This window comes from Pyrgilauda ruficollis, unplaced genomic scaffold (genome assembly GCF_017590135.1).
Source record: "Pyrgilauda ruficollis isolate IOZ18807 unplaced genomic scaffold, ASM1759013v1 scaffold516, whole genome shotgun sequence".
NCBI classification, from domain to species: Eukaryota; Metazoa; Chordata; class Aves; order Passeriformes; family Passeridae; genus Pyrgilauda; species Pyrgilauda ruficollis.
This window is the reverse complement of record NW_024526778.1, coordinates 1174-17183: the sequence shown is the minus strand read 5'-3', so window position 1 is coordinate 17183 and position 16010 is coordinate 1174. Positions and strand designations below refer to the sequence as shown.

General features: G+C 61.7%; 1 protein-coding gene across 1 annotated transcript in view; it reads right to left on the bottom strand.

The window, feature by feature from the left end:
• The window catches only part of HUWE1 (HECT, UBA and WWE domain containing E3 ubiquitin protein ligase 1), a gene marked incomplete at its 3' end in the record, with an annotated part of 33282 nt that extends 17615 nt beyond the window's left edge, over nucleotides 1–15667 (bottom strand). Inside the window, exons 1-31 of the mRNA XM_041480463.1 lie at nucleotides 15576–15667; nucleotides 15162–15260; nucleotides 13549–13755; nucleotides 13319–13471; nucleotides 13163–13225; nucleotides 12516–12593; nucleotides 12374–12421; nucleotides 11957–12025; nucleotides 11764–11863; nucleotides 11557–11657; nucleotides 10911–11061; nucleotides 10713–10840; nucleotides 10497–10637; nucleotides 10287–10398; nucleotides 10078–10197; nucleotides 9565–9666; nucleotides 9407–9487; nucleotides 9193–9299; nucleotides 8303–8480; nucleotides 7565–7656; nucleotides 7271–7482; nucleotides 6776–6833; nucleotides 6508–6684; nucleotides 5766–6011; nucleotides 5307–5440; nucleotides 4834–4934; nucleotides 4037–4243; nucleotides 3323–3539; nucleotides 2175–2297; nucleotides 788–1019; nucleotides 54–281 (exon numbers count right to left, since the gene is read on the bottom strand). Of these exons, the coding sequence (XP_041336397.1) occupies nucleotides 54–281; nucleotides 788–1019; nucleotides 2175–2297; nucleotides 3323–3539; nucleotides 4037–4243; nucleotides 4834–4934; nucleotides 5307–5440; nucleotides 5766–6011; nucleotides 6508–6684; nucleotides 6776–6833; nucleotides 7271–7482; nucleotides 7565–7656; nucleotides 8303–8480; nucleotides 9193–9299; nucleotides 9407–9487; nucleotides 9565–9666; nucleotides 10078–10197; nucleotides 10287–10398; nucleotides 10497–10637; nucleotides 10713–10840; nucleotides 10911–11061; nucleotides 11557–11657; nucleotides 11764–11863; nucleotides 11957–12025; nucleotides 12374–12421; nucleotides 12516–12593; nucleotides 13163–13225; nucleotides 13319–13471; nucleotides 13549–13755; nucleotides 15162–15260; nucleotides 15576–15620 (4110 nt within the window). The remainder of the gene's footprint in view (nucleotides 1–53; nucleotides 282–787; nucleotides 1020–2174; nucleotides 2298–3322; nucleotides 3540–4036; nucleotides 4244–4833; nucleotides 4935–5306; nucleotides 5441–5765; nucleotides 6012–6507; nucleotides 6685–6775; nucleotides 6834–7270; nucleotides 7483–7564; nucleotides 7657–8302; nucleotides 8481–9192; nucleotides 9300–9406; nucleotides 9488–9564; nucleotides 9667–10077; nucleotides 10198–10286; nucleotides 10399–10496; nucleotides 10638–10712; nucleotides 10841–10910; nucleotides 11062–11556; nucleotides 11658–11763; nucleotides 11864–11956; nucleotides 12026–12373; nucleotides 12422–12515; nucleotides 12594–13162; nucleotides 13226–13318; nucleotides 13472–13548; nucleotides 13756–15161; nucleotides 15261–15575) is intronic.
• Nucleotides 15668–16010: the final 343 nt, after the last annotated feature.

Sequence of the window (16010 nt, the reverse complement as noted above, 5' to 3'; positions counted from 1 at the left end):
CATCCCACCCCCCATTTCTCCAGCCCGCCCCCCCACATCCCATATCCCCACACCTGCTGCAGCTGCTGCTGGTTGACGTGGGGCTCCCTGCGGGCCCCCCCCTCGTCGCCCCCGGGCTCGTCGGGCGCGGGTCCCTCTCTCTCGCGGCCCAGGCGCTCGCGCAGCAGCGGCTCGGCGCGCAGGATGTGGCACAGGATGGCCAGCATGGACTCGGCCATGCGGCCGCCGTACACCTTCAGCGGCCGCCGCTGCCACAGCTGCTTGATGCAGGCGAACGCAGCCTGGGGACACGGAGGGGACAGGGTGAGGACACGGTGGGGACATGGGATACGGTGGGGAGAAGGTGGAGACACGGTGGGGCCATGAGTTTTGGGGAGAGGGAATGGGGTTCCCCCACTACCAACCCCATTTCCCTCCCCAAACCCCATTTTTCTCCCCCCAAAACCCATTTTAACGCCCCAGCACCATTCCCCTCCCAGGTTTGTTTGGTTTTGGGTAAACCCTATTTCCCTTCTCCAAACCCCACTTTTTCCCTCCCAAAACCCATTTTTCACCCCCCAAACCCAATTTTTTCTCCCCAAACCCCATTTCCCTCCCCAAACCCTATTTCCCTTCTCCAAACCCCACTTTTTCCCTCCCAAAACCCATTTTTCACCCCCCAAACCCAATTTTTTCTCCCCAAACCCCATTTCCCTTCCCCAAACCCCATCTCCTCCCCCCAAACTCAATTTTTCCCTCCCCAAACCCCATTTCCCCCTCCCCAAACCCCGTTTTTTCCCCTGCCCACCTTCTGGGTGACCACGAGGAAGCGCAGGGCGCTGAAGGGGGGGTGTCCATGTGGGGGGGCCTTGGCAGGCAGTGCATGGGGGGACTCCAGCACCGTGCTGGGGTTCACCATCTTCTCCACCAGCATCAGCCACGCGTCCAGGAACTCACCGGTGCCATCCGGCAGGTCGGGGTGCTCCAGACCCTCCCCCACCGGCACCTTGCCCCCCATGGACAGCGCCCAGTTAAAGGTCCTGGTGGGGAAAAGCGATTTGGGGTGTTGGGAGTGACCCCAAGGTCATGGGAGGGACCCCCAAGGTCATGGGAGTGACCAGTTAAAGGGTCTGAGGCGGGGGGGGAGGGGAAGGGATTTGGGGTGTTGGGAGCGACCCCCAAGGTCATGGGAGCATCCCCCCCACGCAGAGGAAGGGAGTTGGAGGGGTCAGTGTCCAGGGGCACTGGTCAGTGTCCGTGGTCACAGTGTATTATTCAGTGCCTGGTCAGTGTCCATGATCAGTGTCCAGTGTCCATAGTCAGTATCCATGGTCAGTGTCCAGTCAGTGTACAGAAACCACGGTCATTGTCCATGATCAGTGAACAGTGTCCATGGTCATTGTCTATAGTCAATGTCCAGTGTCCACAGTCAGTGTTCAGTCAGTGTCCACTGTCCGTGGTCAGTGTCCGTGCTCAGTATCCAGTCAGTGTCCGCAGACAGTGTCCATGGTCGTGTCCATGGTCAGTGTGCAGTGTCCACAGTCACTGTGCAGTGTCGGGTCACTGTGCAGCCAGGGTCCAGTGTCCTATCAGTGTCCATGCTTGGTATCCAGTCAGTGTCCATGGTCAGCGTGCAGTGTCAGGTCAGTGCCTGGGCAGTGTCCTTGCTCAGTAGCCAGTCAGTGTCCATGGTCAGTGCCCATGGTCATTGTGCAGCGTTGGGTCAGTGTCTGCCCAGAGTTCATGGTCAATGGTCAGTGTGTAGTCAGTGTCCATAGTCAGTGTCCATGGTCAGTGTCCATGACCAGTGTGCAGTGTCCAGTCAGTGTCCATGATCAGCGTCCATGGTCAGCGTCCATGGTCAGTGTGCAGTGCCCAGTTAGTGTCCATGGTCAGTGATCAGTGTCAGGTCAGTGTCTGGTCAGCGTCCATGGTCAGTGTGCAGTGTCCAGTCAGTGTCCATGGTCAGTGTCAATGACCAGTGTGCAGTGTCCAGTCAGTGTCCATGATCAGTGTCTGGTCAGTGTCCATGGTCAGTGGTCAGTGGTCAGTGTCGGGTCAGTGTCCATGGTCAGTGTGCAGTGTCGGGTCAGTGTCTGGTCAGCGTCCATGGTCAGTGTCCATGGCCAGTGTGCGGTCAGTGTCTGGTCAGTGTCCATGGCCAGTGGCCAGTGTGAGGTCAGTGTCCAGCTCACTCGAAGAGGGCGTTGTGGCCGCCGGAGCAGAGGAATTTCTGCAGCATGAGGTGATAGGGGAACTTGCGCTCGTCGAACAGCATGGGCGACGTGAACCCCACCGAGCAGATGAAGAACGTCAGCCTGGGGGCACGGGAGGGGTCAGTGCTGGGCATGGCACCGGGCACTGACCACGGCACCGGGCACGGGCACTGCCCAAGCTCTGGCCCCTGGAGGTGGCAGACCCACCCTGTCTCTGTCCCTCCCATCCCTGTCCCTGTCATCGCAGCCCCTCCCCTCTCCCCAGCTCCTCCTCATTCCCAACCTCTCCCCATTCCCACTCCCAGCTCCTCCTGTTCCAGCCTCACCCCTGCCCTATTCCCAACCCTGCCCATTCCCCATCCCTGTTCCTATCTCCTCTCCCGTTTCCAATCCTGTTCCCGTTCCCATTCCCATGCACATCTCTATTCCCATTCCCATTCCCTCTCCCTCCCCTGTTCCCAATCCTGTTCCCATCCCCATCCTGTTCCCTATTCCCATTTCCATCCCATTCCCATTCCCATTCCCACTGTCCCCGTGGTCACCAACCAGAAGCGTGGCATTGGGCTGTAGGGGGTCAGTTGCCAGCTCAGCCCTTTGGTTAGCAGGTAGGTGAGCGCCGAGGCCGTGCCCTTCCCCATCCCATCCCATCCCCATTCCATCCCATCCCAATGTCCCCACTGTCCCCATGGTCACTGACTGGACGTGTGGCATTGGGATGTAGGGCAGCTAGCTCAGCCCCTTGGTCCGCAGGCAGGTCAGTGCCGAGGCCGTGCCCTTCCCCATCCCATCCCATCCCATCCCATCCCATCCCATCCCATCCCAATTTCTCCCATCCCCATTCCCATTCCTGTCCCCGTGGTCACTGACCGGAACCGTGGCGTGGGGGTGTAGGGGGGCGGTTGCCAGCTCAGCCCCTTGGTCAGCAGGCGGGTCAGCGCCGAGGCCGTGGCACGGGCGGCCGCGGTGGGCGCGGGGGCGGCGGCGGCCGCGTGGTGGCTGCGGCGCTGCCGCACCGGGGAGCCCACACACAGCTTGACCAGCAGCCCAAAGCATCCCATCCCATCCCATCCCATCCCATCCCAATTTCTCCCATCCCCATTCCCATTCCTGTCCCCGTGGTCACTGACCGGAACCGTGGCGTGGGGGTGTAGGGGGGCGGTTGCCAGCTCAGCCCCTTGGTCAGCAGGCGGGTCAGCGCCGAGGCCGTGGCGCGGGCGGCCGCGGTGGGCGCGGGGGCGGCGGCGGCCGCGTGGTGGCTGCGGCGCTGCCGCACCGGGGAGCCCACGCACAGCTTGACCAGCAGCCCGAAGAGCTCGGCCAGCGCCCGGCCCAGCCGCGATGAGGCTGTGGGGACACGGGGACAGTGAGACCCCAGGTGGGGACAGACGGACATGGGGGACAGAGGGACAAGCTTGGCTAGCGCCCGGCCCAGCCGCGATGAGGCAGTGGGGACACGGGGACAGTGAGACCCCAGGTGGGGACAGAGGGACATGGGGGACAGAAGGACAAGCTCGGCCAGCGCCCAGCCCAGCTGCAATGACACTGTGGGGACACAGGGACAGTGAGACCCTTGTGGGGGACACAGGGGACACAGCAGACAGAGTGAGAACCCCGGGTGAGGATGGGGGACACAGTGGACAGAGGGACACAGGGGACAGAGGGATACACGGGACAGGGGGGGACACGGGGCTGAGACCTGGGGCAGGACAGGGAAGAGACCCTGGAATCCCCCAAGCTGTTTTAGAGGCCACCCTAACACAGTTTTAGGGTCTCCCAGGCTATTTCTGGAGCCCCCTGACCCACCCCTGGAGCCCCCCACCCCATTTTGGACCCCCCCTCACCGGAGAGCAGGGGTTTGATCTGTTTGATGCGGGCGGCCATGGCCGGGGTGATCTTGGCTTTGGCTTTGGGGTCGCTGGTGCTGGGCTCGTCCGTCTCCATGGGGGCCAGGGGCTCCCCCTCCAGCCCCATCCCCTCCAGCAGCCCCTGGGCTGGGGGGGGGTCACTGCCCGCCCCCACCGAGGGGCCCGGGCCCTCTGCCTCGCCCTCTGTGGGGGAGGAGGGTGAGAGACCCAGAGATCCCCCAAAAACTGACCTTTCCTACAGAGATGTCCCTTAAAAACTCACCCTTTCCACAGACACCCCCAAAAACTGGCATTTCCTACAGATCCTCCCAAAAACAGACCCTTCCCACAGAGACCCCCAAAAACCAGTCTTTCCTACAGAGAACCCCCACCCAAAACTGACCTTTCCTACAGAGATCCCCCCCCCGAAACTGACCTTTCCCACAGAGACCCCCCAAACCCAACATTTCCTACAGCAATCCCCCCCAAAAACTGACCTGCCCCACAGAGACCCCTCAAAACTGACCTTTCCCCATGGAGACCTGCCCCAAAATCAACCTCCCACACAGAGAACCCCCCATAAACCTTTCCAAGACCTCCCCAAACCCAACCTGCCCCAGAAACCCTCCCCAACCTCCCCAAAACTCCCATAAATCCCCCCAGACCCTCTGAAAACCATAAAGCCCCCCAAACCCCCCAAAATCCCCATGAAACCCCCATAAATCCTCCCAAAATTCACATAAATCGCCCCCAAACCCCCACAAATGCCCCCAGATGCTCCCCCCCAGCCCCACCTGCCCTGCGGCCGCCCTGGGGGGGGCTGGGGGCCGTTTTCTCCTCCTTGGGCACGAGTTTCTGCATGTCAGCCTGGCCAAACTCACAGCCTGGGGGGAGGCTGGGGAGGAGGCACAGGGGTGTCACGGGGCTGGGGGCACCTCCTGGGCACCACAGAGCCCCCCCAGTGCCCCCCAGTAACCTGGTAGTGGGGTACAGACACTGGGAGCAGCACAGCTGGCTCAGCCCAGTGTCCCCCCAGTGTTCCCCAAACCCTCACCAGTGCCCCCAGTGTCCTCCCAGTACCTGTTTGGGGTGCACCACACCAGCAAGCAACACAGCTGGCTCAGCCCAGTGTCCCCCCCAGTGTCCCAAAATCCCTCACCAGTGCCCTCCCAGTGCCTCCCAAACCCTCACCAGTCCCTCCCAGTCCCTCCAGTGCCCTCCCAGTGCCTCCCAAACCCTCACCAGTCCCTCGCAGTGTCCCCAGTACCTGTTGGGGGTGCAGAGGGACAGCAGCACGGTGCTCTCCCACACCAGGGAGCAGTAGAGCTGGCTCAGCTTGCCCAGCACGCTCAGCCCCAGCTGGGATCCCCACTGGTTCACTGAGATGGCCCTGATCTCGCTCTGGGGGGACAGCAAGGACCCCCAAAACCCCCTGAGATCCTAAAGCCCTTCCCCAAGCCCCTTTCAAACCCCTCCAAAGCTCTCTTAAGTACCCAAAGCTGCTCCCAAACCACTTCTGAAACCCCCCAAACCCCCTTTAAAATCCTCTAAGCCTCACACCCACCCAAACCCCATTCAAAATCCACCAAGCCCCATTCAACCCCCCACCTCAGGCCCATTCAAAACCCCCCAAAACCCCTCCCCAAGCCTCCAAGTCCCTTTCAAACCCCTCGAAACCCCACTGAAACCCCCCAAACCCCACCCCCCAAAACCCCTCCCCCGTTACCTGTCCCACCCTGCAGGTGTGCACAAACATCATGATGAAGGCGTGGGCGGCGGTCAGCGCGTGCAGCAGGGGGGTGGCCTGGGCTGAGAGCGTGGCGTCGGGCACGGCCCCGGCCCCGGCCAGCTCCCGCAGCAGCACCGAGCCCCCCGGGGCCTCGATGGGCCGGTGCAGCGGCTCCAGCGCAGACAGCACGGCCTCCAGCTGCACCAGCCCCTCCTGCAGCACCTTGGGCTCGTGGGAGAGAGTCTGGGGGGACAGAAAAGGGACATCGGGGTCACTGAGGGGTCACTAAACACGCCTGGGGGTCACTGAACCCTCCTGCAGCACCTTGGGAGAGTCTGGCGGGACAGAAAGGGGTCATTGAAGCCTCCTGGGGGTCACTGAACCCTCCTGGAGTACCTTGGGCTTGTGGGACACTGACTGGGGACAGAGAGAGGGGACATCTGGGTTGCTGAGGGGTCACTGAACCCTCCTGCAGCACTTTGGGCTCATGGGAGAGAGTTTGGGGACACAGAGAGGGGACATCGGGGTCACTGAGGAGTCACTGAACCCTCCCCGGGGGTCACTGAACCCTCCTACAGGGATTTTGGGATCAGAGGATAGAGACTGGGGACACAGGGGAAACAGAGAGCACCATCAGGGTCCATTCCTGAACGGACTTGCAGCCCCCCAAAGCTGCACCAGGACAGATTTGCAGACCCCTGAGACCCCCAGAATGGATTTGCAGCCCCCCAGCCCATACCAGGATGGATTTGCAGACGCCAGCCACGGCCTGGCAGGCTGCAGAGGTGGGGAAGTCCACGGGCAGGTTGGGCAGCCCCAGGATGGTGACGAGCGGCCGCAGCCCCCGCTGGGCCACGAACTCCTGGCAGTGATCATCAGTGGTGTTGTTGCTCAGGATGGACTCCACGAACTTCATCTGGGATAAAAGGGTGTCAGGGGGGCTCTGAACCTCCTCAAGGAGGGGTCAGGACCAGTGGGGACCCCCCAGGGATGGCAGTAGCCCTCACCACGTTGAGGATGTAGTCCATGAGCGGGATGGGGATGCGTTCCTCCGTGCCTACCACGCTGCAAGCACAGAAAGAATGGTGAGGGAGGTGTGACTCCCACCCCAGGAAGCAAAATCAAGAGTTAACGACGCCAGGAGATACCTCTGAGACCACTCTGTGACCTTGTCATCACTTTGTCACCAAGTGTCACACCCAGGCTTGGCTTTATCACCTCCCTGCCAGACCCATTCTGGGAAGTTTTTGCTGATTTCCAGCCTAAATTTCCCCCCAGTCCCTTTTCTCCAGGCTGAACCCCTTCCCCAGCTCCCCCAGGATCCCCCAGACCCTTCCCCAGCTTCCCCACACCCTTCCCCAGCTCCCTCAGGACCCTCTCCACCCCAGACCATCCACAAACCAGCACTGAGCACAGATCCCTGGGGACACCATAGATCCCTGGGGACACCACAGTGACCTGGGGACACCCCAGACCCCCCCAGCCAGCCCCGTCCTGCTCACGTCTGGCTGGGCTCTGCCTCGCTCTGCTGGGCAGCCCCAAAGCTCTGCATGGCCTGCACTTCCTCCTCCTCCTCATCCTCGCTCGAGGCCTCCTCGGCGGCGTGGGGCGAGCGCGGGGGCGGCGCGGCCGCCGTCCCGTCCGCCTTCTGCATCGACGGCTTCTGGCAGATGTATTTGGGGTCCCGGCCCAGGCTGCAGATCTCCTCCAGCAGCTGCAGAGGGGCTGGCATTTAGGAGGGGCCCAGACAGATTCTGGGGGGTCCTGAAGCCCCACAAATGTCCCCAAGTTGTCACCTTGATGATGGCGGTGGTGGCGTCGGTCTTGAGCGTGGGTTGGTGCCGCATCAGCTCGTCCACGGCGCTGCCCAGGTTGGAGGCTGTGTCACCTGGGGGGACAAAGAGCATTTTGGGGGGGAAGAGCAGATTTTGGGGAGCGCAGAGCAGGTTTTGTTGGGGTTGGGGGCAGAGGTTCTGAGAGTTAAATGAACAGGGGATGGTACGTAAAATAAACACAAATACCTCCAAAAAATGAGGGAATTATTTAAATGTTAGCAAAATGTATTGCTAAAAAGATTGTTGGGTCCCCAGTGCCCCCATTATCCCTGGTGTCCCTGGTATCTCCAGTGTCCTCAGTCCCCCAGTGTCCCCAGCATTCCCACTATACCCCAGTCCCCCCAATACCTCCCACTCACCAAAGGGGTCAGAGCTGCGTTGGCACCGCATGGTGGGCAGTAGCCAGGAGACAGCAGCACCTTGTGTGTCCCCAATATTCCCAGTCCCCACAGTGTCCCCAGTATTCCCAGTACACCCCAGTATCCCCAGCCCCCCAATGTCCTCAGTATCCCCAGCACCCCCGTGTCCCATGCTCACCCAGGGGGTGGGAGCTGTGGTGGCGGCACATGGTGGGCAGGTAGTCAGGAGACAGCAGCACCTTGTGTGTCCCCAGTATTCCCAGTCCCCACAGTGTCCCCAGTATTCCCAGTCCCCCCAATGTTCCCCAGTCCCCCCAGTACCCCCGTGTCCCCCGCTCACCCAGGGGGTCGGAGCTGCGGCGGCGGCGCATGGCGGGCAGGTAGTCGGGGGACAGCAGCACCTTGAAGAGGCGCTCGAAGGGCTGGCACTGCACGAAGCTCTGCAGCCCCCGCGCGTTCAGGCACAGCGCGCTGAACACGTTGGGCAGCGAGCCCAGCACCTCCCGCGTCGCCGGCACCTGTGCAGGTGAGGGGTTATGGCACATCTGGGGCAGGTGTGGGGCACGCACAGGGCAGGTCAGGGGCTGGGGGCACGCCTGGTGTGGGGCAGGGGCTGGGGGCACATCTGGTGTGGGGCAGGTGTGCGGCAGACACAGGGCAGGTGAGGGGCAAAGCTGGCACAGACTGGAGCAAGGGAGAGGCAATTGGTGGGGCAGGCACTGGGCAGGTGAGGGGCAAAGCTGGCACAGACATTGGACAGGTGTGGGGCAAAGCTGGGGCACACGCTGGGCAGGTGTGGCACCAGCATGGGCAGGTGAGCAGCAGGCTCACCTGCAGGAAGGGAGGTCTGGGGTGGAGCTGGGGCAGGTGCAGCACTAGCACAGGTGGCACAGGACAGGAGTGGGGACAGGCCATGCACAAGTGAACAGACAGGTGAGAGGCAGACCTGGAGCAGGTGTAGGAGAGGAAATGGGACAGGTGCAAAGCAGGTGTGGGGATAAGTGAAAGGCAGATGTAGCAACAGGTGTAGGGCAGGTAATGGAACAAGTACAGGGATGCGAGACAAGCACAGAGCAGGAAATGCAACAGGGATAGGGCAGGAAATGGAGCAGGTACAAGAACGCAGAACAGGTGCACGGCAAGAAATGCAACAGATGTGAAAACAGGTGACGGGACACACAAGGCAACAGGTGTCAGGTGTTGGACAGGTATCAGTTAAGCCCCACTCACGTCCTTGATGAGCAGAGCGTGCAGCATGACGTCGGTGAGGCCGTTGTCCTGCAGCGAGGACAGCAGCGAGGGCTCCTGGAACACGAAGACCGTCACCACCTCGGTCGCTGCGGCGGAGGAGAGAGGGGGGCACTGAGGGCAGGTAGAGCACCTGGCGGGGTCCCCGCTCCGTGCCCGCCCCGCGCTGCCCGGGTGGGGCCGGGGCGTGGCTCACCCAGCAGGAACAGCGAGGGGCCGTAGTACTCGGCGTTGCTGATGATGTGCTTCAGCGAGGTGGGCAGCGAGCCGTCCATCACTGTGGGGACACGTGTGGTCAGTGACACCACCCCTGCCACCCCCCAGGGGCATTTGGGGACATGGGGGACCACCCACCGTGCCGGATGCCGTCGGAGAAGGCGGGGTCTTGGATGGCTTTTTTGAGGAAGTTCAGCATGGATTTGAGCAAAGCGGCGCGCTGGGGGATGCACTGCACTCCTGGGGGGGACATAGGGTGAGGATTGGGGGGGCACACGAGGAAATTGGGGTGTCCCCAGAGAGAGACAGACGTGAAAAAGAATTTGGGGTCTTCATAGGGGAGGAACTGGGGTGCTCATAGGCAGAAGGAATTGGGGTGTACATATAGGAACAGAATTAGGGTGTCCATGTAAAGAGAATTGGGGTGTTCACATAGGGAAGAAACTGGGGTGTCCATACAGGAATGGAACTGGGGTGTCCGTATAAGAGGAACTGTAGCAAAAATTAAGGTGCCCATATGGGGAAGGAATTAGGGTGTCCCTATAGGAAGAATTGGGGTGTCCACGTAGGGACGGAATTAGGGTTTCCGTGTAGGGAACAAACTGGGGTCCAGTGATGTCCCCACTGTCCCCAGCCCCGGGGGGCACCTACCACCGCGTGGGGAGGGGGTGGCAGCGCTGGTGCTGGGCACAGCTGGCAGGGCTGGTGGCACCGGGTCCGGCCGGGCTTCGGCCGAGGGGCCGGGACTGCTCTCCATGGCCACATCGGTCACTGCAGAGGCACGGTGACATTGCAGGGGCAATGGGTGACACCACGGGGGGAATGGGTGACACCACAGGGGGGACACAGCCTCTGCTCACCCTCCATGTCAGTCTCCATGTCCTCGCCCTCGGGCAGGGTGGCAGCAGGCGGGCGCTGCACTTTGGGCTTGATGACAAAGGGACACTCGCGGCGGCACAGGTCCACCTCGTGCTGGGGGGAACAGAGCCTCAGCACCCCAAACCACCCAAGGGGACCCCAAAACACCCCCGGGGCACCCCAAAAGCAGGGCAGGGGGAAGGGGGCAGCACCTCGAGGCGGTAGATGAAGATGGACAGCCCACTGTGTGACTGGAAGGCGGCCATGTCCAGGTTGGTGATGAGATCCACCACCCGCACCGCCCGCGTGACGAACGTGATCTGGTCCTGCTCGTCTCCCAGGAACTTGATCACCTGGTGAGGGGACAGAAAGCAGGTGAGCCAGTCCCCGAGGCACCTGAGATCTGCCCACAGGTGAGAAGAACTCACCTTGAGCAGCGCCTCCATCATGCCGCACGACACCAGCGCCTCGCCGCCCGCGTCGTAGCTGGCCAGGTGATACAGGAAAGAGAAGAGCGCCGTGGCAAACTGGTGGGGGTAGGGCTCCATGGAAGGGTCTGGGGGTGCACAGGTGTGGTTAGGACGGGTCACACCCCCCAGGTGACCCCCCCAGCCCCCGGCACGCACCGATCATGGCCTGGATGCAGTTGCGCACCAGCACGGGCAGGAAGCCGTGGTAGGAGGCGGTGCCGGTGCAGTCGATGATGCTGCTGAGCTTCGGCGTGCGCTCCAGGTGCACGATGGACGTCAGAGTCCGCAGGGAGGCCGCCTTGATGTCCTGGCAGGGACACAGGAGGGACACGTGAGGGACAGGGTGGGACAGGCAAAGGACATTCATGTGTTTGATGAGCAGCATAACGTTGGTGAGAGAATACACAAGGGGAGAGATGATGTGATGGGTGAGGGACAAGTGTGGGACAGAGGAGGGACACTCATGTCCTTGATGAGCAGCACATGCAGCATGACACCGGTGAGGGGATACACAAGAGGACAGATGACGTAACAAGTGAAAGCACAAGCGAAGGGACGCACACAAGACACGTGAAAACACGAGAGTGTAGGACAGGTACAGGACAACTTAGGTGACAGATGCGGGACAAGTGAGGTGACACATGCAGAAAAGGTGAGGTGACAGCTACAGGACAGGTGAGCCACGTTCACATCCTTGATGAGCAGCGTGTTAGTAAAGGGAACACACGAAGGGACAGGTTAGGAGACACACAAGGGACAGGTGAGGGGACAGGGCTCGGCCCCGGGGGTCCCTGGGCCTCACCATCAGCTGCTTGTCGGTGATCTGCAGCACGTCCACCAGCTCCTCGATCAGCCCGTTGTACAGGATGCTGTTGGCCGACTCCTGCAGCGCGTTGGAGTACACTGCGAAGAGAGGGGGTTACCCCAACTGCCCCAGGACCCCCCCAAAGGCACCCCCCGACCCCCTAAACCCACCCCCCAATTAAAACAAGCCCTAACAAAGGCCCACCCAGGATGGAGATGGCGTGGAGCCGCGCCTGCACCGCCTGCAGCCGCTTCTTGTGGTTGGAGAAGCCATGGGCCAGGCGGATGTGGGTGAACAGCAGCATCTGAGGGGGGGGAAAGAGGATTTGGGGGTGTTAGGGAGGGTCTGAGGGTCACCCCCCAACCCATGGGCGTCCCCTTGATGTCTCCCTACACACCTGCTTGTCCTTGGGGATGCTGTACATCTTGGTCAGGGACTCCATGATTTCCGAGGGGCTCTCTGAGATCTGGGGGAGGAGGGGAAAGAGAAACTGGGAGGAGCAGAAGCAAAACTGGGGAGGCAGGGGACAAAATTGGGGTGTGTAGGGACAAGATTGGGGGAGAGGGGACAAAACTGAGGGGGACAAGGGACAAAATTGGGGTGTGAACAAAAAAGACTGGGTACAGAGGAACAAAACTGGGGTGCAAGTAACAAAACTGAGGGGCAGGAGAAAAATAGGAGGACAGAAGACAAAATTAGGGGGCAGAGGAACAGAGTCAGGGGACAGAGGAACAAAAGGGCAGTGCAGGGTACAGGGGGGCCCTGACCCAAGCAGAGCCCCCCCCCCCAAAATCGAGGTGGCCCCCACACTTACCTTGTCCAGCTGCTCAATGTGGATGTAGTGCAGAGTGGTGCTGGTGGCCTGGAAGGGTCATAGGAGGTCAAAGGGTGGCCCCGGTGTTTTGGGGGCCTCGTCATGTCCCCAAATGTCCCAAAATGTCCCCAGTATCACTCACCCTCTTGTCCACCTTCACCTCGACGCCCGGCTCAGCGTAGAACTCAAAGTGCAGAGTGGTGGCACTGGGGGGGTATTTCTGGGGGGGACACAGGGATGAGGGGGGCACAGCAGAGTCCCCTCCCCTGGGGTGACAGGGCCAGGCTGGGGGACACTGGCACATAGGGAAAGGGGTGGGGGGGACCCCAGGATGCAACAGGGGTGACAGAGTGGTGTTGGGGGACATGGGAGGGTGTTGGGGACAGGACAGCACTGGGGACCCCCTGAGGGAACACCAGACAGCACTGAAGACCCCAGGACGGCATCAAGGGGCCTCAGGATGTCACAAAGACACAAAAAGTGATGTTGGGAACAGGTCACACCAAGATACGACAGAAAGTCCTGTGAGGCATGAGTTCTGGGGACCTCCAGCACAGGACAAGGTGACACAGGTGAGTTCTGGGGACCCCCAGCACAGGACAGGGTGACACAGGTGAGTTCTGGGACAGGACAAGGTGACACAGGTGAGTTCTGGGGACCACTGAGACAGGACAAGGTAACAAAGGTGAGTGCTCAGACAGGACAAGGTGACAGACACGAGTTCTGGGGGCTCCCATGACAAAACAAGATAACCCACACGAGCTCAGGTGACCTGCAGGTGCCACTCACCATCATGTGCAGGTCCCGACAGCACTCAGCCAGCCCAAATCCATTCTCCTTTCCACCCCAGCTCTGTAGGGAGACCAGCCCAGCTCAGCCCTGCTGCCCCGCTGAGCCCCCAAACCCCCCAAAATCCCCCCAAAAACCTCCCAAAACCCCGCCCACCTCGGCCAGGTGCTGCAGGCGAGCCAGCAGCGGCCCGCGGCGCTCGGAGCCCAGGCGGGTGATGTAGTTGGAGCGTTTGCTGAACACGTAGAGCAGGTTGAGCACGGCCAGCACCACGTGCATGTCCGAGGAGGCCAGCAGCGTGGTCAGGTGCTGCGGGGACAGGACAGGTGTGTCAGCGTGTCACACGCCTGGGGACACGCAGAGGGCGGGTCTGGGGGCGTGCCCACCTCGATGGAGCTGTAGAGGTGGCGGGAGAAGCTGTACTCGATGAGCAGGGCCGTGAAGTTGAGCAGGGCCAGCAGCAGGGCCTTGAGGGGCTGGCGCTCGGGCCGGTCGCAGGCCAGCATCCAGCTCATGGCCTCCACCGGCCGGCCCGCCTCGGCCAGCAGCGCGTCGAAGCGGTCCAGCAGGTCCACCCAGTGGTACAGCTCGCACTGTGCGGGGGGTTAGGGGGGGATTTGGGGCTGGGGGCACAGCCTGGACCCCAACCCAGACCCTCAGGTATGGTCCAAACCCCAATGCAGACTCCCAGGTCCGCCCAGGGGTACATCTCGTACTGGGAGGGGAAGTTAGAGGGGAATGTGGGACTGAGGGCACAGCCTGGACCCCAACTCAACCCCCCATATCCACCCAGTGGTACAACTCACACAGGGGGGGTTAGGGGAGGGATGAGGGGCTGGGGGCACAGCCTGAGACCCCCGAGCACCCTGCGTACAGCCCAGACCCCAACTCAAACCCCCACATCCACCCAGGGGGTACAGCTCACACTGTGAGGGGAAGTTAGGGGGGGATGTGAGGCTGGGGGCACAGCCTGGACCCCAACCCAGACCCCCACATTCACCCAGGAATATAGTGTGCACTAAGGGGGGGGGTTAGGGGGTGATGTGGGGCTGGGGGCACAGCCTGGGACCCCCCGAGCCCCCCATGAACCCCCCACATCCACCCAGGGGTACAGCTCACACTGGGGGGGTTAGGGGTAAGATGTGGGGCTGGAAGCACAGCCTGGACCCCAACCCAGGCTCCCTGACACCCCTGGGTACAGCCCAGCCCCCAGCCCAGCACCCCTGAACCCCCATATCCCAGGGGGGACCCCGAGAACTCCAAGAAGGAACCCCAATATCCCAGCCCAGCCTGTGCAGGTGGCAGCTGAGCCCCCTCCCCAACACAGGGCAAGAAAATGGGAGTTTTGGAGGCTGGGAAAAAATCTGAGTCCTCCCCAGGTGTTTGGGGGAAACTGAGGTACCCCCACATGCTTTGGGGTCTACAGGGTTCTCCCCCCACTATTTTTAGGATATTAAGGCTCCTCCTTAGAATTTTAGGAATCCCTAAGAGAAAATTTACACCCAAACAAATATAGGGACCCCCCACCTTGGTGTCCTGGGAACTCTGGGGTGCCCCCTGCCATTCCAAGGGGGCTCTGAAGACACTGGTGAGCCCCCCCAATTTAGGGAAGGGTAAATAAAACGTGGGGGGATCCCCTAACATTGGAGTGGACTTCAGGAAATGTAAAAGCCCCCCCATTTCTAAACCTCCAGAGAACTCCTGAACTGCCCCACCCAAAGGCTGAGGGACCTCACCTGAGACCAGGGACCCCTCCCTCATTTGAGAAACACTCTGGAGTGCCCCCTCCCCCAAATCTGGGGGTGCTCCCTGCAATTTAGGGGTGCTCCAGGGTGACACCCCCTGTGGCAGTAACCAGTTTGGGGACAAGCTCAGCACCACCCTGACCAACTGTGGACAATCCCTCAGGAAACTCCCACTCGCCTCGGGACCCCCCCAAGTTCTGGGATCCCCCACCAGGTTTTGGGCCCCCCCCCCAAGTTTTGGGGCCCCCTCCCACCTTCCCAATGTTCCATGTCTTGATCTGCTGCAGTTCTGTCACCAGCTGCTCATCACTACAGCCCTTCAGCTTCTCGATGAGGGCCCGGCAGTCGGCGGGCTGGGGGACACAGGGAACTCAGCAATGTCCCCTCACGGTGTCCCCAAAACCCCCCAGTTCCCTTCCCAATGTCCACACCCCCCAAACATCTCCAATCCCCGCCCTTTGCTGTCCCCCCAACACTCCCTGAGTGTCCCCAACATCTTCCTGATGTCCCCAAGCCCTCACTGAACGTCCCAAACCCCTCCCCGAGTGTCCCCAACCCTTCACTGAACGTCCCAAACCCCTCCCCGAGTGTCCCCAGCCCCATCCCGAATGTCCCCAACCCCTCCCCGAGTGTCCCCAGCCCCATCCCGAGTGTCCCCAAGCCCTCACCGCCTCCGTGGGGGTTTTCTTCAGTTTCGTCCGATCCACTTTCATTTTGGGGGTTCCGGTCCTCGTGCTCCGCCTGTGGCCACACGTGGCGGGGGGAAGGGGGGGGGGGGTCACACCTGGGCTGCCCCCCCAGCGGGTCAAACCCTGCCCCCTGCCTGTCCCGACAGAGCCTCCCTGTCCCGACAGAGCCCCAGGACGTGACCCCCCTCCACGGGCCAAACCCCCGCCTCCCCGGGCTGTCCCGTGTCCCGACAGAACCCCGCTGTCCCGACAGGGCCCCGCTGTCCCGACAGGGCCTCGCTGTCCCGACAGGCGCCGCGGCGGCCGCGGCCCGATGACGTCGCGGCACCGGCTGAACAATGAATGTGCAAAACCCCGCCGTGCCCGGGGGGGGTCGCCGGGAGCCCCCCCTCCCCAAACCGCACTGCCCCCCCC